Genomic DNA, 23707 nt, shown 5'->3' with positions numbered 1-23707 from the left:
GGCATGTGTATGCTGCAACAAAAATCTGGAGACCACTCAGCACACCATAATGCAATGCGAAGGGATTCGCCCAGTGAGACCTGTAGGTAACGTACACCCTGCAGAAGCGCTTGGATTTAAAGTGGATGGAAGCATCAACCGGTCAGCAGTCGAGATAAGCAAGAGACGTTTATAGTATTGGTGGGAAAAAAAGCAGGGAAGAGATTGATACGACCGGATCTGTTACAGGCGTAGGTAGCCTTACAAGGTAGATAAGTTTTGAGGAAGATAAGAAAGATTTAGGAGTTGTATACAAAAATGCTAGAATGAAAAGCATGTATAGCATACCTGAGTAACTCAAGCAGGCTAGGTGACTATCTGTCACCGCCCCGTTTCAAAGAATCGCGAAGTGTAAGATACGTTTTTGTGTTTCGTGCTATTCTCGCCGTCGTGTGCTGCCGTTTATGTGAACTTGTGGGAGGGAAAAAAGGTTTCGTGAAATCCTACTTATAGTGTATAGAGCATGGTATGAGAATATTTCAAAGCGTGTATGACATCTACGCCGATCGCCATATAATGCTACACGTCTTCGACAGTTCCAGTTCAGACAGGTGCCAGCGCTAACGTTCGCAAATGCCATTCTGTGCTTCAAATCGGATGTGGTCGGGGCTGGAAGACCAAAGATCGGTAGGCTGGTTGACTTAATTTGCGCGATGCCCGGCGAGGCATCGAGGCATTAGCCCCGAGAAAGAACAAAAGCGGAGCTGCGAGCGCCGCTCGCGTGACGTCATGACAAGGATTTGCGCTTGTCGTCGTTATAGTCCCTCGTCTGAGTTAAGTAGATCCAATATGCAAAATTTGTAAGGATAAAGGTACGTTAGACCATGTAATATGGGAGTGTGCTGGCTCCCCAGGGGCTAAGGAAAACATTGACAGTAGAGAAGCCTGGGAGGCTTTGCTCCAGAGCGAGGCTGAAGACGACCAGAGTCGAGCACTCCGCCTGGCCGTTGAGGCCTTGAAGACTCTCCGTCCTCAACGCGCGGGGACTGCTTGGTTCGTAAAATTTTATTCAAAAAGCTTATTTTCTATACAACAATATATTTCTCAAAGGCAACGCTACAGTGCCGGCCAACGGAGGTCAGTCCGGAGCGGTGTGGATTTTGCATGCGCAGTTCTACACTCTGCAGCAGTAGCTCACGTGGATAATCAAAGCATAAACGCGAAAACATAGGATAGAACAATCGAGTTAAGCGACCATACTTGCCGTGGTGCAACAATCATGTAAGAAACGCTGGCTATATATGATTTCTACAAATTTATTTCTATTTTAACCCGCTAAATCTTGTTTGCTCACGACGAGCTTTCATTGGCAAAATATTGAATTTTCGCATTTATTCACAGAAACGTGCAGCAGTAGCACGAGAATTAAACAACACATCAGTATAGATTCTACCAGCAACGTATGCTTTTTGAACTGCTTCTCAAAATTAAGCCATTCTTAACCACGTAACTTTATGCGTCGGTAATATTAAGTAAAGCTAATTGAGGCTTTAAGCTGTTTGCCGCTCACAAAAAGGGATGGACCAATATTTATTCTCTTTTCAGTGCTACACGCTCTACTCAGTTCAACAATTTAGCGCTACTTGTTGCTTGGGGAACCGCTCTGACCGATCTGCTTGGCGATACTGACACTACTACTCGGCGCAACTTTTCGGGCGAAGTGTGCCTTTTAGACCATATGGCTGCAGCCAGCAAGAAGCCGAAGCTTCATTCTTTACTGGTATGGAACACATAGAAAATATCAGCATTCACAGAAGGAGATCAAGTGAATTCATATGAGGCTTGCATATTTATAGTGTCTTGTTTATGAGGCTCCATGGTATACGAGGGGGTCTTTTATGGGCTGACGCAGCGAATAGTTCTCAGTTCGTATAATTAAACACCATTTTGGTTCTAGACATCGTCATGCAGACGGTAGTTGCGTCGGGAACGGAAGGGTTTCGCGAACAATGCGCGCCTCGTGACAACGTCATAATGATTGTCGATTGCTTTCATTGCGGGAGGTGTCTACCATATTGTCCATAAAGACCACTTCAGGCCACTATGAAACATTGCATGGCATGTAATGGCTTGGCTCTTGATCTTAACCACTAACCTTTTCTTTCAGGTGATTGCTATTGCTTCAAGAGTCGTGTTAACAGCCATGTAAGAATGCTTTTTCTCGGTGACTGTTTCGAAGAAAGGTGAAAGTAGTTGCAATTTTTTTTTTTTTTTTCGTATTACACGCGCGCCTGACTGTTGTATTTACGCATTACTACAGTACCCACTTTGAGTAGAACAATTAACTCAACAGAGCAATAAGAAGCTCGACGAAAGCTTCGCGGGCAGTTTCCTATATATATTCTAACGTACTGATTTATATATAAAGCTGACACTAAATACCAATATTGCTGTTCCGTGTAAAACGAAATGTCTGCCATAACTATAGGTACTAAAGGAATGCTAAGTTTGGAGCGAAGCGTCGTACAAATGAAATTTTCCATACTGAATTTGCAGACATTGTTTTTACACAGTATTTATGAACAGACACGGCGGACCTCTGCTTTGCAAAAGCAGGAACCCCTGCAACTCTACATAGCTTCTATATCCAAGCAACAAGTTTTCTCGATTCACGCAGTTTCGAAAAAGAGACTGCACTTTAGGCGTGACAGCAGAAAGCAGCCAAAACATCCAAGGTTCAGGAAGTAAGGCTGGCGCACCCCACACTTCGTGTTGCGTTCTTGGTTCGTTTATAATGCAACGCAGTTTTTGTTTATCGATAAACGATTAACCAGTACGGAACAGGCGCTGTCAAAATTCATGACGTCACGGGGTGCTGTTAAGGAAACTTCAAGATGGCGGCGCCGATCGCCACTCTACTTTCGTTCTAGCGTATTTTTCAGACTTTCAAGGTCATCGCTGAAGGTAACACTTCTGATATTTCTTAAACTTAGTTCACCGATCCAGTTTATCTTAATATGCCTGTTTAGGGTCTCTTAAGCGGGATGAATCAGGGACATGAACAAACCAAAAGTTATTGAGCATCACGTGGTTGTCGATGGGTGCTGACCACGGTGTTATATACTCTACACCGTGGTGCAGACACCAAACCACAGGCCTGATATTTGAGGCCTGTGTTTCAACGTTGTTTGAACATTGCAGACAGCAGCCATTTGAAGGAATACTGCATGTTCTTTGCACGCTGACCTCTAGCTACGTAGACTTCGCCAAGAACGTCCTGAAATATCCAGGAAGAAATACATGCCTCGGAGCTGGTCTTGTAGTTTATCTGACCTGTAGGGGTAAAGCTCGTACGAGTGATGGTCCAGTCAGCCTGCCCGGCAGGAAATGGAATGTATGTAACTGTTTATTGAAAACTTGCAAAAAACAAACCAACCAGACGTAGAGTTGATCACTGTGATTAGTAGCACAGCTGCTGTACGAAAAGGCACACTGTGCGTCCTCATCCATGCAGCAGCATAATTCTTGAGTGAAGACAGTGTGTCGCTGCACTTCCATCTACACCATTGGACCAAAATGAGGTATACCTGACATGCGCTTAACACCGATATTTACACCGCGTTGTCAGTCGCCGAAATAAAATTTTAAAAAAGGGGAAAAAAACTATTCAAGGACTAGGGCGTATGGCTGCAGCCATTAGGTTACAGCGGCCATTTTCGTGACGTGTAGTGCGTACACGTTTGAATCCGCACTGGCTGAGCCGTACAGTAAGTGCCGCATGACGATGTTATAAAAGCATGTCACGCAGAATTCCATAGCATGTTAGAAACAACAATAACAAAGAAGTCTGTCTACACTTTCGTTGCAGCAGAGCATGTGCGTGCTTGTGCTTTACGACTTTCCTATAGCGCTGCTGAACTTACACAGGCCTGGAACCCCCGACTAAGCACGAAGTTTTGCGTTCGTACACGTAGCGAAATGGGTCCGTATTTCAAAAAAAAAAAAAAAAGAAAGAAAGAAAAAAACGCTCTTATACCAGACTAGTTCCTGAGTAGATGCTAGATAATCGTGGTGTTGGTCCTATTTTTAGCGATGGCAGCCGGCCAGTGATAGACCGCTCTTACCAACGAGAAGGTTTGTGAAATCAGTCTCTGGCTCATGTACGTTAGTCACGTGTATAGCAGCGCTTGACCCGCTTTTAGTCTGGAAGGCGAAGCACTTCGTAGTAGAAGTGCAGCTATCGATGCCCAACACTGGTCAACAAAATGGCGAATTGGGCAAGTTGGTGTGGTTTCATTATTAGGAAAGCGCGAAGGGACAAAGAGGGCGAGCGCTTTCCGTCAACTGAAAGGGTTTTATTGGAGACTGACATATAAATGCGAAGCACAATTACGCGTGCGCATGCCGAATGACCATAACTTGTCAGCGGCGCAGACGAAGGTGGGATTACATTCCAATTTATCTGTTCCAGAACAGGCTTCAGGAAATCATCTCGTGGAAATCATGGACAAACACAATTGTGCTGAAATACTTTTTGTGTGTGTGTGTGTGTGATTTTGTTGCTTTTCCAACCCCAAGTAGAGAGTTCAAGGCCATTGTTGCAGTTTGTTTTATGAAAATCAATTGTAACAGAATGCTTATTTTTAAAACAAATGCTTCTCTGTATTTCTGAGAACACATAAATTACCTAACGGTGTTAAAGCAGAAAATACAAGCTAGTGCCTTGTAAAATTTATATAATCGTGTAACTTATTTGTTACATTCTCAGAAACTGTAAATTGACATACATACATTATCCATCATCCATGTATACATGTAACAAGCTTGTATGCTGCTGTTGTGTGCCTTGTATAAGGGGGCTTGGGCTTTCTTCTAGCGAATTGTTTCGCTTTTTTGCCGAAGCTTTCCCACATCTACACGATGTAATTAAACTCGATGATTTATTTATTTATTTATTTATTTATTTATTTATTTATTTATTTATTTATTTATTTATTTATTTATTTATTTATTTATTTATTTATTTATTTATTTATTTATTTATTTATTTATTTATTTATTTATTGATCTCGCCATATAGGTACATCGTGCATGGTGACGGAAGCTTGACTCTCACAAGTGTGTTATTGTTAATTGTATTCAGTGAGAAAACGCCTCGACGGTTTCACGTGTTTAAAGGGAATGTTGGTTTCGTCCAACCTTGGAGGCAGCTGCAATCTCGACGATGCCGAGACAAATAGGAAGTTGGCGTCCCTTTCAGAGAAATCCATTGTTACGCCTTAGGCGCTCATTCACGCATTGACCCGTCTCTAATAAAACCTTTCCGATGATAGAAATGCGCTCGTCCTGTGCTCTTCTGTCGTTTTTGTCCCTTCGAACTGTTCGATCAATGTACCAACACTGGTCATCTGTGCCGCGTACATTGTGCATTCGTGTATACATGTTCCCGACACTGTGGAGCATATATGATTTGCATATGCACCGTATACGTATACGCCCCCTCGCGTTTTGCAAGTACGAAGGAGCTCGTCGCTGGCGGCTCATTGGTTCGCTGTTCGTGCCGACTGCGTAGAGCGCACGGAAGCCAAGCTGGCCTGGCTGGTGACCGTGGAGACGGAGCTGACGGAGCTGGAAGTGCTGAGCTTGGCTCGGGCTCCGCGGCGCACGTTGCAGAACAGCGCCCTGTACAGGTGGTACGTCTTCCGGTTGCACACGAACGCGTAGAACAGGAACAGGCCCTGAAAGTGCCGCACGGGGAAAGGCACCGCGAGTAAGTCTGTAAACAGGCGCATGTATGAAAGGCGAAGAGGGAGACGGATCGAGGGAGGTCGGAGCATATCCGGAAGCCATTCCTGTCGTAATATTTCTGACCATTGGGATATTTATACGAGCTCTGGCGAGAAAGCTGCCCTGCACCTATAGCCCTCCGTGCTCCCGAGTGACGCCGACATTGGTAGATGCGTGTAAATGTGCATTAGCAAATACGTTGACAAAACTAGCAAAATGCTAAAACTTGTCATTGGGACTCCTAAAGGCGCTCTGCAGGAGCTGGAAGAGGAAGCTGGTGTAAATTGCACAGCCTGCGTCGTTCCCCTATCACTTTTCAAGCGGCAGCACACCAGGAATGCGCTGCTCGTTCATATTATATGTGGTGCGTTTGACGCCACTGCAATCCTGCAATCGCGGAGCGTAAGCGGGCATGTGGCGTGTGCGTAAAGCCAAGCTTTCTTTGCTAAGTTAACACTTGCATAGTTGTTTAATTATCTCGACTAATTACGCGATTGAGCAGAATTACAAAAAAAAAGGTGTAGTGTGACTTTCCCTATACAATATAGCCAACAGCATTCATTTGGCTCACGATGTCGTCACCACCCCCTTCCCTGTCCCCTCGACGTCCTCCTGTGGTTGATTACTTACATCTTGTAAACAAAACGTAAGGACTGATTGCGAGCTGGTTCCGTACTTTCAAAGTGGTGGAATCTGGTTTCGAATGATCTTGTCCTATGTTTACGTCATATGCATTTTGAAGCAATATATACAGTGTAATCTATCGCGGTACAGCTTGACTTTAATTCGTTTAGCTCACATTAACGCAAGTGAAGTCGCTGGCCAGCGCCGTGTATGTGTACCTGCAGCGTGTTGCACACGATGAACAGGTAGGTGAAGGCGGTCCTGGCGGCTTCGGAGCTGCGCACGAAAGCCGCGACGAAGCCGAACACCCAGGTCAGGCCCATGCCGGTCGCCATGCGCACGTACGTGGCCGCCGTTGCCGGGCCCTTGTCGCTGTGGCGGCGCAGGATGGTGCCCGGCTTCTGCCTGCACCAATATACGCGCCAGGGACAAGTGAAAGTTCAACAGTGTTTAATATTGCTGAGCGAGTTGGTACGTCTACCTATAAATGAACAGGGAGACAACGAAAAACACGCGTCCGCTAAGGAGAAAGTGGACAGGACGAGCGCTGGACTTACAACTGTCAGTCGTACTTGTAAGTCCAGCGCTCGTCATGTCCTCTTCTTCCCTTTTGTGCGCGCCTTTTTCGCTGGTTTTCTGGTCATTTAACGAAAACATGGCTCGGTAGAGCGTGTGCTTTTTTAACAGTGGCAGCCGCAGCATGTGACGTTGCACTATCTCCAAGATCGGGCCACGTTACAAGACCCTTGACAGAACAGGTGTCACGCACTGGTATCAGGATCATCCGACTAAGTCACCACCTATGATTGCACTGTCGTCTGGATCGGCCCAGTCCACTCGGCCAGACACTCGGCCACATAAAGTGCGAGGTTACTGCCAGAGAAACATTGGTTTCCACCGAAGAGACCTCAGATCGCTTGTCGTGAGACAAGACTGTCCGAAATCTACAAGCGTCCAAATGCGCATGCTAAGAACGACTCTCTGAAGAGACAAGAGCCTTTGGTGGGGAAATTAAAATATAATCCCGACGTGCCAGGCCTGGCGCTGCCGCTTAGATTTCACTTCACACAATGCTTAAGCCATCGGGGCTTACGGTGTTGTTGCAGCACATTTCAATTAAGACATTACTCATTATTTAATTGCACTACTCGCTTCATTATTGTAAACAGTGAAGTTGACCCAGTTTAAAGAAAACCCGATTATAACTTTCTCTTTTTCCTGCATGAAATTATTCTAGGAAAAGCTGCATTAATGGTGTGAGTTGATTTCTTCAACTGACTGCACTTTGTGGCTCCCCAGAGTGGCATTCACATACTCGTGCATGTTATCTGTCAATTGAATTTTGATGTTTTATATGTTTGAACACGTTTGCTGCAGTTATCTCGCAGCTTTCTCTGTGTCAGGAACTACATTTTGCTTCCTCGAACTTGATTAATGAAAGATAATCTCAATTTTATTTAGGTAAGGAACGAAGAACGCATACCATCGTTTAACGAGGCTTGTTCATAAAAACTATGAGAATGCGGACAGATTTGCTTCACATTTGATATTCCTGCTTCGCGCTACATAGCCAGCGTTTGACCACTTGTGTCTCAACGCCAAATGCAAGTGGTCCCGAGGTTAGAGCTATAGCGTTTCTATCCGAGTATTCGACATTTGCGCACTTCGCCAAAAGTATACAGAGGACATACCTCACGTGACCTCAGCTTACTCGGTTCATGACCTCCAAGATCTCGGGGTCTATGCTCCGATCCATGTAGCGGTGCCTCTTGTTGCACCCCCAAATTCCCTAGTCAAGTTTATTTCAAAAGGCATGGTGCAGTTATCGGTATACATGGTACTCAGCGGTGAGTGACGAGATCGCACGTGATCGATGTTCTGTAGCGGCACGAGTGTTACTACATGAGCATTACCACACGGTCTACTACACAAATGTTTTGATGCCTCGCACGCATGGTGACTTAAGTGCTTTTGAAGATGAGGGTCATTGAAGTAAGAATCTCATCAAAAGGTGCAGTGAACATGCCCGTGAATATGCAGCATATGATGCACATAACACAATCTACGTTACGACATGTGTGTGTAATCAATGAACAGGGCATGCTTACCTGGCTACGCTATGCACAGAGTAGACGGTCATGACGTAGAAGACAAAGTTCAGCAGTAGGAGCACCGCCACGGGCACGGCGAAAAATGCCAGCGCGGACAGTTTGTTCACGATCCAACAGACGCCGAACAAGCCATACGACGGGGACAGCAGGGTATCGAAGTAGTCCAATGCCACGCATGCGCCCACGATGGCGAGCGGCGTGCCGAAGGCGTACAGCATGTAGAAGGGCAGGTGGCGGAAAACCTTGCGTGTGCCACCCATGGAACTGCCACTCGTCCTGAATGTCTTGTACAGGTCGTAAGCGAGGACGTTCATCCAGAAGAAGGAGTTGATGACCGTGTAGTGGCAGACGATGGCCGCCGCTCTACAGGCTACGCCCTGCACGGACTGTCGCTGGCTCAGCAGGAAAGCCAGTTGCATGACGAAGAGCGAGCCGGTCAGAAAGATGATGTTCCATCCTGGTAGATTGCGAAGCTCGGCGAACAGCGAGTAAGTGGTTAGCACGAGCACGAGGCACAGTAGCGATATGGCGCTCAGCACGAGGCTGATGAGGGCCATGATTGGTCCGTCGAATAGCTGGCCACGGATTCTGAGCCCCTGTCGCAGTTCGTCCAAGCAGAGGCACACCTTTCCGTAAGGCATGAGCTGGTAGTGGCGGCACGCGACGGAAAGAGGGCCAGGTCCGGCGTAGAGCATGAGCGTGTCGTTCTCGAATATCTTCACTTGCGTCATGTTGAATTCCACGCAGGGACACGACCTGGGAAGTCCTGTTCCGCGGTCGCACACGATCACAATGCTGTTAGTGGTCACCGGCGATTTCTGGTCGCCGGTGACTCGGATGAGGACGTTGGCCACGAAGTCTCCCGTCTTGAAGACCCGACCAGTCTTGTTCACGTACACCTTGCCGATGCCCGTGCCGTTCTCGGTTCTGGGCAGGAACACGAATTCGTCGTTCCAGTACTCGCGCCATATGCCTCCGTCCTGTTCGCCGCACCAGTCGTCGAGGACAAGCGGCTTCGACAGCACGCTACTCACCGCTGCCGTCGTGTTGAGTTCTTTGAGGAGAATCGAGTTAACGCTGAAGCTTCCCGCCAGTGAATCGATTATCGAGCTTATTGAAGGTTCGAGATCGTCTTTCGTGGGTTCGTAAAGGTCGAAGTGCGCAATCAAAGTCGCCGGCGAGCCGCTGCTATTGGCAGGATCTGGTACGTAGCCGTCTTCGTGCTCGTAGTTGCCCTCTTCAACTACTAACACGTTGTCCGAGTTTTCTAGGTACTGTTGCACTCTTTCGGGATCCCACAATATGGTGACGGCCATATTTTTAATCCTGTCATTAGATATGTTGTAGTATTCAACAAAACTGCTGGTGATAGAATGCTTCAAGTCCTCCATGCGTACGTCACTGGAACGATCCAGACTGATATTCATGACGACCGTAATGCGGCTGTAGTTAGTGCTCCTAACTTTGAACAGGGACGCGTTACTGACATTGTGTTCTACACTGTCCTGAGGTTTCTGTATGCACTTCGAATTCACCAAAGTGAACTGAGTACCACAATACAATTGCCGGCAAAGTTCGGCGAAAGGATCCCAAATGAACCCATCCTTACATCGCTGCTCATTGCGCATCATCGTTTCTTTGCTTTCCGAAGAGAACCTGTATTTCTCCACTCCGTCTAAACCAAAGTTGAGGACAATGGAAAAAGCCGAAGGAATGTCGTCCGTGGCCTCGTAGCTCTTCTCTCTGGTGTCCTGGAACAGCGAGCTCGCCATTTCTTTTTGGCTATAGGTCGCCACCCCGCCAGGGCAACGAAGGTCCGGCACGTCGCCGTTGCAGAGCGCGCAGTAGGCGTTCTTGTAGAGCTTCCGCTTTCGGTTAGGCGTCTGGAACGACCTCACGGGACCCTGGAATGCCGCGCACAAGACTTCCAGGTTCCGCTCGCCAAACACCGTTTTCTTAATTTTGCACGTGCCAACGGCCTGCACGCAGGTCCTGACAAAGTAGCGTGTCGAATGGTTGCCGCTCTCGGCTTCTGTATCGTCCAGTAGAGCCAGCGGCACGGCATTTGTCGCGCCATTGCAACGAGCGCGCGCGTCATTCGCGTAGACGATGCCGTCTTCGCCCAAAACCTTTACGTCGTCTTCCTCGTCGTCGCTGTTGAGGTCTACACCGTCGGGACACGTGGATACGTAGAAGAAGGACTGGTCCAGCGGGAAATCTGTTTCGTACATGCAAGGAGGGCGCAGTGAGGGCGGGTCGACAGCCAAGGGCTCCAGCGAGCAGTGCCTTTGGACGTCAACGCAGCAGTCACCGTATTTTACGCAAGATGGGTCACAGTGGCACGTGTACTCCTCATCATCCGAGGGATCTCCGCAGCGGTTCTTGCACGAGTCGGTTAGCGGACACCTCGGCGGAAAAAACCCTCTTCCGCTGTCTTTAACGACACCAGTATCGTTCGGCTTCCGAGGTAGGAAATACGAGTCACCTTGATGGATCTTGGACGGCTCTTCGACGTCCTTGTTTAGTCCGCTGGCGTAACAGACGGTAGGAGCACCCCAGGTCGGCCATGTCGCTATCACGACGAATACGATCAGCAGTGGCGTCGAAGAAACACCCGAGACAGGCTCCTCCCCCAAGGTGGTCAATGATGGTGGTTTTCTCCGCATCTCCTGTCTGTACTGCTGTGAAGGGTGGTGTGTCTGCCTCGAGCGGTGTCCAGATGTTCCGGGAAACGTTCCAGATTAAACATTTGCCGCAGCGGTAGATTGCCGTCCTCTGCCTACCCCTTTATAAAATGTCCCGAGGTTGAAGCCCGGGGCCTCACGAGGGCGGGTCTTCGTTAGTGGCTGTCCGGAGCATAGCCTTGAAAAGTAAAGAAATCGGCATGATTAGAACGCGGGGTGTATCTTCTTGCAATCCTAAAACTGGCTCTTACTAGCTCTTAGCAGTCACGTGCCACGGCCCGCGCGTATAGATACAGTTGTGTGACTCGTTTGAAATAAGCGCCTCACGTGAGTCGGGGAGCTGTAGCTCTGTGGACTGGGCTCTCCGTTCAGCGAGTGGTGCTCCTGCTAGAAGTGCATCGAAGCGGGCACCGCAGTGCTCTTTGGCTTATCAGCGTCCGTGGCAGGTGGTCGCAGAAACCGAGGCGTGAAGGCCTTAATGCTGCCACTCGACTTACCGCAGCAGCAGTGGAGAGGCGCGAGGTATCAATTTATGCACCCTTGATAACAGAGCGTGTTACCTGCTCCAGTTTTGTGTCTTTTGCGGGCTCTCCATCGCGACAAAGCATTTTAGCGCCTGAGTAGGCCACAGTATATGTGCTAGTCGGAAGGCAGGGGATGGGCTCATTTGGCTGTAAGGACAGGGTAACCTTGAAATGCGCGCTCCTGTGGGCCCCGCACACAAACTTGCATCTTTTCTTTCTGTTTGCTTGCTTTGAGTCTTATGCAAGATCATAAAAGCCCATAGTACGACAATTAGTGTGGTCTGGGATGAACATAGCACAATTACACATTAAAGTAGCAAGCACGATCAAAAACGCAAATTTAATAGAAAGCTGAATATTTCGTCTTGTTCGCGAAAGATCCTCGAGATAATTTCCTGGTGGTTTGTATTTTAGTGTTATTCCTTGCGTTATTCTTTATTTCTGCAGCGTAGACTAGCTGCTAGCTGTTCGGCTCAGGTAATATATTTTTAAAGGTTTGGTTATAAAAAAAAAAGCTATTAAGCTTATAATGCCCTCTCAAACAGGCGCACGAATTTGCAATACCAGAAGAAAAAGACATACAAATAAGTTGCATGAACGCTGTTATTTTGGAAATAGTACTTGTTTCTTATTGTTTGTACCAATTAAGTCGCGGAATATACTGGAGTACGAGGTTTGCTGAGTTCGTGTAGTTATTGTGAATAGAGCGAAAACTGCAACTTTGTTGCTCGGCAATAAATGGTCTGAAAGTGTGCATAGTGTTCTCTGGAAGTTTCTCGATCACTGCTGCATCGAGCGTTATTAGGTGTGCAGCTCTCTCTCCGCATGTTTCACGCTTCCAGCCCTGAAAAATCCACCTGGCTGGATTTTTCACCTGGACAACCGGTTTCTCTGAGAATGTTCTGGTTGCCAGTTGAACCCCAACACCGTCACTCTATTTGCCGGTTTCCCGCTTCTCCTTATATCGTTACATTAAAATCTGCATCGCAAGCTCTCTACCGGGTGTTCATGTTAGGGTGTTCGACTACTGATATGTAGCAAACGAATTCGTTTCTTATTCCTTCAACTTTCCTAAATTCCTTAGAGGGTCGTGTATTTTGTGTCACCTATACATTTACACGTATTGCTGTCTCGTTCGTAGACTATTAATATGCCCCACGAATAAATTAATTGCAACAACAGCATCAAGGTTTTAAAACTGTATCGAGATTTATACAAATCTGTTTAATAATTTCAGTCACGCTTTATTTTGTTTTCGTTAAGTTTGTGTTCTTGCATATGGTACGTTCTCAAAAATTTTTTAAAAAATTCTTCCTCTCCCTGTCTTCTTGGTGCCGTTTTTTTTTTTTTCTCACTAATTGTGGCAATCCTATTTTGCACACAAGTTGTCCCTGTCTTTCTCGGTATTTTATAGACTGCTTGCCCGAATAATGCGCTTTTAAAGCGAAGCTCACTGATTCGTCCGTGAGCGGCGAAAACGCACTGCACGAAAGCAAACTTACACAATGGAACTATCTGCGCACACAAAAGAACAACGGCGCACGACATACGTATCGTAGAACACTACAGTTTACATTCCCAGTTGTACCGGTAAGAGCAATGGGAACTGCAACGCCACGCTACCCAGACGAACTGTACATATCTGCATTGCATTACGCGCGTCACGCAATGCATTCCCGGCCGTCACCATGGGTAGGCCGCGGGTGGAGCGCACGGCAGAAGAGGCTGCCGTACGAGAAAGTAAGCGTGATCGTGCCCGTAAGGCTGATCCCGTGTATCGGCAACGGCAGAGCCTCTGACCGTCTACCACAGCGATCACAAGGCAATACTATGCAAGTGTATAGAGTCGTCCGTAAAACTGTGAGTGTGCGCGTGTAATAAACGGCTACATGATCTAAAATAAAGGCTATGCAACTTAACGAAATGTGTCTGCATTCAACTTCAACGTTCAAAAAAGTACAATCCTAAACAAGCATTCAAATCACATATGCATCGCATCGGGTCGGGTCGCTCAGCATTTCTTGGGTTCGTTGCGTGGTCGTTGGCTTTGGACTTTGATTCAGTTTGCATGGGAGAAAGCTTCGCGTTCAACCATCTTTCTTTAAGAAAGGGGCTTTTTTTTTTTTGCTTTCTGATATTACCTTTATCTGGCGAGGTAATTTTCCTAAGATGACTCACACTCCTAAAATCGCCGCTGATGCGCCAGGCTCGCCGATAATTCTAACTTTGAAGATTGTGATATAACGGTTATAAACTGGAATAAAGTGGCTCGTTTCGGATAAGGGCCAACGTTTCGTTAGGAGCACCTTTCTTCGTCAAACGCGGCCTTGTCATCCTCGGCAGGTTAGTTTATGACAGGTTAGTAGAGTGACATCACGTGCGGTCGTTGTCGGTGGCGGCTGGCGGTATAAAGGCCGTCTCTCCCTTTACAGCCAGTGTGCTACTCTGTCAGCCCCTTCCTTGATTTAGCATTGAAGGTTGAGCTTTAAGTTCCAGCTTTGTTCTACATCGCCATCTGGTCGTGTTATTGCGACATCACCTAGTACAAGGCCAGTTCACTCCGATACATGACGTCATGCTATTTGGCCCGACTGTCATAGAATCTAATGGGGATGCTCCCGAGTATAAGCAGCGGTGATTTCGACGTCTAACGCTTTCGTCACGCCAGGCTTGGCAATGGGAATTTCGGGCCAGGTAATATGACGTCATGGATCGGAGTGAACAGGCCTTGTGCTATCTAGGTGGTGCTGTTTTTTGCCTCGTTGCACCAGATCTGACAGATAATATTCGGCTTGACATCGTATATCCGCCCAACAGCTGATGAATAATAATATTCGTGGCGGAATATGTACTTGCGTATCAGCGCACTTGGGAATGGGAAACCCTAACTGATAAGAGGAACATGTTTCTACGCAGCACTAGAGCGCTGTATGGACGATCTGTCAGTAAACAGACTCATATAAGAGATTAAACAGTCAACTTCTTTTTTTTTTCTTTTTTTTTTTTTGCGAAGCGCGTTTCTAAAAATTAGTCGCACATATTTCCGAGACTTCACTGTTTGTCGGTTGCTGTTATAGTCAATGATGACGTAAAAACGTGTAGAAGCGTGACAGAAAATAAGAAAGAAAACGCCTATATAACTTATTTTTTTCTCTCTATCTTCCTATGTCACGAAATGCTCTCGATTATGATTTCCAAGCTGCTGAATTGAGATTTGTGGCTTGAAGTGCGGGAAGAGGGGAGGTAGAGAAGAGGTTTGACTTCCTGGAGGTAACGCACCTGTTCAGTTTGAAAACGCAACGTGCCGCAATGCTAATCGAAAGACATGCAAGTTATGTGAAAGCAAACAACGAAAACTGAGCATGCAGAAAGAGATCACATCCTCAGTATGAGGAAAGCAAAATGAGCTATGAGGGCTTTGTTGAGCTTTGCGAGAAGTACACATCGAAAATGGTCCGAAACCGGCGAAGCAACCAACCTGATCGAGCGTTCCTCAGGTGGGCGCAATTCGGGAGAAACGAGATTACGGGTCCGCTGAAAGCGGTGTAATCCGCACTGGAGCGTCCACGGTTGACACGATGCTATACCGCGCACGCTATCGAGGCGTGATGTATCGACACAGTCCGCTTTGTCCTCTGCCAGGAAGGCGCGAGAGAATACTATCCCACGACGCGTTCCTGTCAGCTGTGAGCGTTCCCAGACCGCGCTCGCTTGTGGATCGACGTTGCCCGCAGGAGCTCATTCGGCGTTTGCCGAAGGCCGACGTGTGTACGCGACTGGAGGGGAAGTCGTGTGATTGTTGTTGTGAAACCAAACGATTACATTCACTACCTATGCTATAGGGGGCGTCGGCCATATGCGCGTCGAGATAAAGTGAACTGGATAATTTGTGATCCCATTTTTTTAATGGGTCTCTCTCTGATTAATAAAAAGGCGAAAGCTTGCACTAGGCCGCGCAAAGCTCAAGACACAGCGAAGTTGGCCGATTCATTGCGTCATAATAAGCTAATATGTGCCTAGCATAACCAAGCTCTACTCAGGCGCAGCCAAGGCCGAACCTAGCTACTACTGAGTTCAACCTAGCTACACGAGTATAGTCTAGCTACAACCAAGTTCAAACCTCGACATCGCCAAGTTCAACCTAGCCATACAACCAAGAGACGCAATCAATCGGCCAGCTTCGCTGTCTCTTGAGCTTTGCGCGGCCTAGTGCAAGCTTTCGCCTTTTTTTAATGAGATTATCATTTTTATACTAACGCCACTTTGGTGTGGTGCTATCTAATTATATGGCATGGCAACTTGTGTCACGGGGTATGTGCCCATTATTGGCCAATGCCTCAAAATGAGCATGCGCCCGAATAGACAAGCAAGCTGAGAGCATTCAGTGGCACTGGGTGGGTAGGGTTGTACGCCAAGCTGAATATGTGCGCCAGTGGACAATTTGGGCCACTGAGTATGTATGTGTCCCTGGTTATGTGCCCCTTCTTGGCCCACAGAGTGGGTATGTCATGACTCATGACTTCTCATGTATTAAAACGCAGATGCATGAGAAGAAGCGGACGTCAAGGAAAAGGATTAAGAGGCCAGAGTTAAGGCAGGGACATTCCAAGCCGCCCGAGAAATGTGCTAGAGGAGGAAAGAGGAAGAAGCAGGCCGTACGTAGGGAAGCGTGGGAGCTCCGTAAAAGGAGGAAAAAATACAACAGGTATAACTGGTATGCCACAAAAGGAATATTGTTTAGGAATGCCCTCGGATAGTTGAGTTGTCAGGTTTTACAAATGTGTATAGATAGCAAGTTTATTCATATAGAGTGCTTGGGACAATGAACATTACAAGCAATTGAGTGCAGTGTTGTGTGAACAAAACAAATGGGGAAACGTGCGCGACAGTGCAGTGAAGTGTGGTGATGAGTGGCAAGCGAAAACGACGCACAGAAGAGCACTCAAGCCACAACGAAAGTCTGGCAACTCTGGCCTTTTGATATCTCCATACAAGCATGGATCTCTCACTCAGTTCGTCGCTGTGGTTGCTCATATCTTCCGGCCGGAATCTCGTAGAATCCTTTTCCTTGTGGCCGTTTCGCCGATCTTCGCATAAACGTTGCTGCATTGAAGTCGGTCCGTTCACCCGCTCATCTTCGGAGCCTGTTTGACCCGGTCGCTGTTGCTGACGTGGCCGGGAGAGGTGAGGGGTTAGGCCCACAGAGTGGGTATGTACCCGGATAGACAATCACGGCAATAGGCAAGAAGTAATGAAGTGGGCAACCGAAGCAGCAGAGTGTGGGAAAAGAATTTAGCATAACGGGATTTGAGCGTGCACTGAGCGAAACTGGTTCTCCTTGCCTCTTGTCCTGCTTGTCCTGCTTAAGCGTGCACTGAGCGTTGAGCTACACAGAATTGACGAAGTCTGGAACAGAAAATTCAAGAAGCTGCAGCTACAGAGAAGTGCGTAAATGTAAATTTCATTCGCGTCATCTTGTACGAAGTTTCCCGTTCATTCGCGTTTCGTTTCGCGTAACATTCACACTTAAGATTTGCGCAAGCACCAATTAGAAAGCTTCGCTTAACACCGACCCTCACTAAGCGTGGGATCCGTGCAAATGGAAACGAACCCGAAGCAATGGAAATCTCACAATGACCGCTAAAGGATATAATTAAAGGTGTCTTCATCAAATTGCTACATTACTCGAATGCTAATCGCATTAAAGTCGACAGCCATCGTGAAATTGGTTCTGCAGGAATTGTTTTCTTTTTCCATTCATGTGTATCTGATTTTTCTACCCTCGTCATCATCATTGTCACTTTATTTCTTCCTGTACCCCTTCGCCGGCCCTTACCGCAACACTGAGTAGCTGGCTAGAACACAATAGTTCAGGACGACGTACCTCGCATATTTTCCTTTATAATGAATAAATTAATCTTATTTAAGAAGGAATAGATCTTTGGCCTATATACTGCGGTGTGGGAATATGGCTCGGGACATATGAGCGTCTCTCTTTCTTGGCGTTGAGCTATCGAGTAGGGTTGTACACCAATGGTAAAATAGTCATGTTACTCCTCTGCTGAAGGAAAGAACAGCACTGCGGTGTTGCCCTATTTTTGTTTTATTATTATATGAATGTGAAAAAAAAAAAGGTTGGCGTCTTTATTTGGCACTAGAACTCCTGTCACTGAGCAAACAGATAAAATTAAAGCACTAAACAAACAACACACACACGCCCACACTCACGCACTCAAGCGTGTCATGTCATGAGTACTATGTCAAGCATGTTATTAATACAAACACCTGCAAAGCTCCGCACACGAGTCAAGGCAGGCACACGCGTGGGTAGAGTACAAGAACACAGAAGTTTGGGGCAGACGAGTGAGTGAACGCCACAGCACATAACTACATATAAGAAACATAGCTAAAAATTCCATGACACGTATGTGATCAGTAGTGTTAAGACATCTGAAACAGTGAGCACAAATATTGAATACAGGCTTAACAATTGTGATTTCCCCAGGTTGTTATTATTATTGTTGTTGTTGCACGCAAGTTGACTATTTATGCACATGTAGACTACCTATACAAAGGACAGCAGTGAATATATTATGCAAGGTTTATCCGAGTCAAATGAACGTAGTTTCAACAACACGATATTTCGCAGGCTCTGTTTTTGCCTTATAGTTACCGCGTTCTACCCTCAATAGCCTTGTGATCGCAGGAGCCAAAGAACGTGGCATTCAAATTCTTCGCATTCGAGAACTTTGCCGTCACTTTACTCATTTTTTGACGAGGAATGCTGCTCACCCTCCCCATGACAAACTTCCTGAAAGAACTAGACGAATTAATGACACAATAAGAGCCCGTAAAGAGGTACTTTAATGGGCTATTATTTTATTATTGTCATTGCTCTTACTTACGTACTTTACAGCATCAGTTTTTCCCGTTCAGATATTACCCAAGCAGATCGGCAGCTCATCACGCCTTCTGGATGTTGAAATCCCAGGAATCGAAAAGAAATCGGCAATGCACTATCTATAGAGGCAACGCTTCATACGCTTCAACAAATGCACCAGTTCCAAAAAGTGCAACACATTCGTATTCACTGAGGGGTCTACATCAGGCGACAGCTTGACTTCAGCCTTCCATATGCCGGCATATTTCAAGTAAACAGAAGATATCGGCTTTCACACAAGACGTCGCCCACAATGGCAGAGCTGTTTGGAATTTTACAAGCCTCGATCAAGATGCATTGTCGTAAGTGATTGTCGTCGGCAATAGAAGGTATGTGAGGTCTGTCCCAAAAGCGTTGCCGTACGTTAAAAGAAACCATTTCATAAACTTTCAGATACATCAATGTCGTCACCTTCAAGATACTCCCGATAAGACACTATACACGGGTTCCACCTATTCTTCTATTGCTGGAAGCACCCTTGGAAGTCCTCTTCTGTTAAGCGCTTCAGCAGCGATGTCGTATACTTTTGAATTGTCGCCACATCCCCGAAATGCCGCGCCCGGAGCACCAGTTCACATTTGGAGAGAAAGAAAATAGTCACAGGGGCCTAAATCTGGCGAGTGGTGAGGATGTTCCAATACAGCTGAGGGAATTGCGTGCCCCGAAACTCATGCACTATCAATGCAGAGTGCGCAGGGGCATTATGGAGGAGGAGGAGGAGGAAAAAAGAAGGAAAGGCAGGGAGGTTAACTAGAAGCACGTCCGGTTTGCTACCCTACACGGGGGAAGGGGTTTAAAGGGATGAAAAGAAAGGATAATGCCAGGGGCATTATCGTGGTGCAGAATCCGGCGCCCTTCTTTTGCCAAATTCGGTCGTACGCGGCACACATGGTGTTTCAGACTCTTCAGGACCTCCACGTATAGAAAGATGCAATGGCAGTTTGATCTTCAGGTACAAATTCATGGTGCACAGTTTCATGGCATTCAAAAAAAAAATATATATATGGTCAACATGACTTTGATGTTGCTCTGTTCATCCTCGCTTTTTTTTTTTTTTTTTTTTTTTTGGGGGGGGGGGGGGGGGGGGGGCTTTGACTCATATTTATTTCGCCACTCCTTGCTCTGCGACTTCAGCTCCATGTCGTGTTCGCAAATTCAAGTTTCGTTGCCAGGCACGACTTCCAGGGAAGAATTCGTCGTAACTTTTGCTCAAGAGTGGGCAGTTTCGCCACAATCTTGGCGCAAAACTTTTTTCCGTTTCCGAATTTTCAGTCAAGATCCGCTGTACGGACGGCTCTCCCAAACCAAGAGCTTCTGATGTCATTCTAACACTCATTCGGCGGTCACTGAGCACACGATAACGCACATGATTGTTGTCATCATCCTCGAACGAGGTTAAGGAACGTCCTGATCTTGCGTCGTCCTTGGAGTCTTCACGGCCTTCCCGAAAACGTTGGACTCATGTCAACGCAGTTATTTCCTTCAGGGCATCCTTTCCATAGGCCTTCTGCAACATTCGATGAACTTCTGCACCATTCTTTCCCAATCTCACAAGACATTTGATGTGGATATGTTGTTCCGTCTGTTCGTCGATATCTCTCTTTCTATATATCTGTATTTCTAGATATCTATATTTCTTTCTCTTTCACTCACTGAAATACTGCGAAATGGTTTTGAGTGAAACCAACTGAAGAACCTGAAACATTTGGGGGGGGGGGGGGATATATGAATTCGAATAACGAATAGAATAGTGTCCTATTCAGTTCGGTCTTCGAATCAAATGGTCAGTATTTGTAAATACGAGTATTTTTTGAATATGTCAGGACGTCAACTATGCGCAATCAAACATAAAATTGGAGCAAATTTTCATCTCCGCGGGCTTGGTACAGGCATAAAACATGTGAACGTATACGTTGTGGAGCAGGCTATATGGTGCAGAGCGAGTCCGATTTACCGGCTACACAGTGATCATTCGCATTCTTTCAAGAGTCCTGTGTATGCAAACAAGCTGCTTATATGTTCATAATACTCTATTTGTGCTTTTAATAAACAACGAACTATAATAAGCAACGGAACATCAGAAACTTGCCAACTTAAAAGGAAGTTTTAGCTCGGGGCTGCTATTTAGACTGCTATTTAAATACGTGGAAAAGCAGAAATCGTTTTTCTCAGCAACCACTGCACCAAATTTTATGAGGTTTATTGCATTTAGAAGAAAAAGTTAAAACCTAGTGACTGTTAAAAGCGGATTTTTTTATTAAATGCGTCAATGTTTTTATAAAAAATTGCTAAGAATAGCGAATTTTCGGAGAACGAAACTATCAGGTTTACAGCTCTGTAACTCAGCAATGAGAAACTATATCGCAATTCTGTAAATTGTCTTTAATAGTACGTCTAAAGCGGACAGACTTTGTTATCATATATGGCCCTCAAACACACCTCTAATCTGGGAGTGGGACTTTTGCAGAACCCTTGTAAACAACGTGAAAATCGCACGTAAGATATAGATTGATATATCAAATTTATCCGCTTTATATGTTCTGACGTAAGCAATTTACAAAACTGCACTATCTATTTTTTTGTGCAAAGTTGCGGATTCGTAAACTTCGTGCTTCTATTTTTTTTTTTTTTTAAACCTACCAATTTCCAACAATCTTTGTAAAAAACATTAACGCCTAAAATCAATATTCCGCTTAACACTCACTGGAATTTACCTTTCTCTCTCAGATGCACCAAAATTCGTTAAAATCGGCCCAGGGGTTATCTCAAAAATCATTTCTGCGTTTTACATGTAATTGATTAGGCGGCTTCGGAGTTGGGCCCGAGTTAAAGATTCCTTTTAAGAAAGCTATGATGTAATCACCATTTTATACAATAATTGTGAAAATGGCTGTTCATTATTCGGAAACGTTTCGAAAAGTGTTCGATATTCAATTTCATTAACTTCTGGGCTCTATTTCTTTCGTATTCGATACCGTATCAAAATTACCCCCTATAGAAACATTCAAAAGCTCTATCCCGCTAACAGGAATAAATATTGTGCGAAAGGTATCGTTGCTTTTCCTAGTCATCTTCTTTATTGATCGAGGTTCCTGTCAATAACTAGTTCTACAATTTCTGCGAGATAAAGAAGCAGAAAAAAAATGCGGTGAGCACTTCTGTTATTGCACCACGATCGCGATCTGCAACTCCACGGACAGAGAATAATTCCATTGCGAAATTCTCCTCCCCGAAAGATTTTGTTTGTGTTCTCCACGTCTTGAACCTGAATGTTTTGCATTAAATTCATCCTTCCCGATAAAGGTCGTTCATTTCAGTGCATATAGGCAATGGAGTCCAATACTATAAAAGCATGCAAGCTACGTTACAGTGAGCAAAGAAAACAAAATGTACAAATGGATCAGACCAGTTAGATCAGCTCAGAAAGCAAAGACAGTTTCGAGTATTTCCTGCAGATTCTCAAGACGCACACATCGGAAAGGATCCGAAACCGGCGAAGCAACCAACCTGATCGAAGGTTCCTCAAGTGGGCGCAATTCGGGAGAGACGAGATTACGGGCCCGCCTGAAAACAGTGTAATCCGTACTGGAACGTTCACGTTTGACGAGCTTCTATACCGCGCACGCTATCGAGGCGTGATGTATATCGAGGCAGTCCGCTTTGTCCTCTGCCAAGAAGGCGCGAGAGAATACTATCCCAAGACTGTCAGCTGTGAGCGTTCCCAGACCGCGCTCGCTCGAGGATCGACGTCGCCCGCAGGAGCTCATTCGGCGTTTGCCGTGGACCGGCGTGTGCACGCGACTGGAGGGGAAGTCTCGTGATTGTTATCACTAAAGCAGTTGAGGTTTAATTTATTAGATTATGGAGGGGTCAGGCATTGTTGCCCCCTATCCTCACAGTTGGGAGAGTCGTATACCTGGTGCTGCTATTGATTCGGCACTGAGTATGTAGCGCCACATCTATGCTGAAACAAGCCACCACTTCGTGATCACTTGTTTATATCGCGTCTCGCGAGGTAAAAGGTGCGAAGGTGTGGCAGAAATAACGGGTATAACAGTGTGCCGCACGCACGCACTGTTGCATGAAGGGCCCAGGTACCAAGAACCACTGGGGTTGCCTTTTCATACATGTACAATTTTCTATTTTTTTATGATTTAATAAACGTATTTCTCTCTCTCTCTCTCACTTAGTGATCTCTCTTAATTGGCTTACTCATCCTCTTAATTCGCTTAGTCATCCCTCTTAATTCCAAAGGTCATGGGTTCGACTCCCACTCAAGGTCGTGGGTTCGAGTGTTTTAATTAACTGTGCCTTAAATAGCTTCCCCTTCATTAACACCAAAGGTCGTTGGTTCGACTCCCACCTATGGTCATGGGTTAGACTCCCACCAAAGGTCGAGGGTTCGAGTGAACTCTATCTTAATTACCTGTGCCTTAATTACCACAAGAGGCGGTGGGGTTCGGCTCCCACCAATAGTTGTAGGGTTCGGTAACCTTTTTGTACACTTCGTGTCGCCCGACGCGGTTTCGCTCAAGGTCGACTGACTAATCAGACATATAAGGCTCTCGCCTTAATAAAAGGCGAGTGTTCGGCTCGCGGAGCTGGCCAGGGTTTACGAACTCGCTGGGTTGGCCATAAAGGAAGCACATCTGGACGGCTTCGGAAACCTTCCGCCGAAGAAATCAAGATGAGAAACGTTGTTATATAGTGGCAGCTCCGAGCATGCGTGCTCTGGCGGATAGAAGAAAATTCGATCCGGCTCAACGGCTATTCCTCGCCGTTGACGAAGTCATCAGTGGAAGCCGTAAGTAGGTGCATCGGAGAGGTTCATTGGAGACCAGTACAGACCGATGGTGTCCAAATAGTTTCTTCGAACAACGGTACCTACAAGTCCCGCATCTACAGTGACCCATGGCAGCGTGAAAGAGGTTCGTTGAAACGTTGAAGTCCCGATGCTTAGTTTCGAACCTTGTTATTTCAGGACAGCAGCCCGATGGGCTACACATTTGCGTGCTAAGAAAATGGCTAGCGTGCATACACAGTGATCCAGGTAGGCGG

At 46.2% G+C, this 23707-nt stretch overlaps 1 protein-coding gene across 2 annotated transcripts; it reads right to left on the bottom strand.

The window, feature by feature from the left end:
* Positions 1-3972: 3972 nt before the first annotated feature.
* Positions 3973-22329, bottom strand: LOC119446625 (uncharacterized). 2 transcript variants are annotated; one of them, XM_037711106.2, is made up of 4 exons: positions 22157-22329; positions 8499-11363; positions 6609-6795; positions 3973-5717 (listed from the first exon to the last, which is right to left on the bottom strand). In XM_037711106.2, the coding sequence occupies exons 2-4, from the start codon at positions 11165-11167 to the stop codon at positions 5520-5522; spliced, it is 3054 nt and encodes a 1017-aa protein (XP_037567034.1). In that variant the 5' UTR covers positions 11168-11363; positions 22157-22329; the 3' UTR covers positions 3973-5519. The 2 variants fall into 2 exon arrangements, with proteins under 2 accessions (XP_037567034.1, XP_037567035.1); XM_037711107.2 differs by lacking the exon at positions 22157-22329 and adding an exon at positions 15188-15428.
* Positions 22330-23707: the final 1378 nt, after the last annotated feature.

Source organism: Dermacentor silvarum, chromosome 3 (assembly GCF_013339745.2).
Source record: "Dermacentor silvarum isolate Dsil-2018 chromosome 3, BIME_Dsil_1.4, whole genome shotgun sequence".
In the NCBI taxonomy this organism is placed as follows: Eukaryota; Metazoa; Arthropoda; class Arachnida; order Ixodida; family Ixodidae; genus Dermacentor; species Dermacentor silvarum.
The sequence above is the reverse complement of the archived record's forward strand: the minus strand, read 5'-3'. Positions and strand labels throughout refer to the sequence as shown.

What these genes read in the sequence shown, in the direction of transcription:
- LOC119446625 (XM_037711106.2), bottom strand. Translation starts at nt 11,167, where the DNA reads ATGCGGAGAAAACCACCATCATTGACCACCTTGGGGGAGGAGCCTGTC. An exon ending in TCTGTGCATAGCGTAGCCAG is followed by an intron (nt 6,796 to 8,498) that starts GTAAGCATGCCC and finishes ATATTGGTGCAG; the next exon opens with GCAGAAGCCGGGCACCATCC. An exon ending in TCGTGTGCAACACGCTGCAG is followed by an intron (nt 5,718 to 6,608) that starts GTACACATACAC and finishes CGGCACTTTCAG; the next exon opens with GGCCTGTTCCTGTTCTACGC.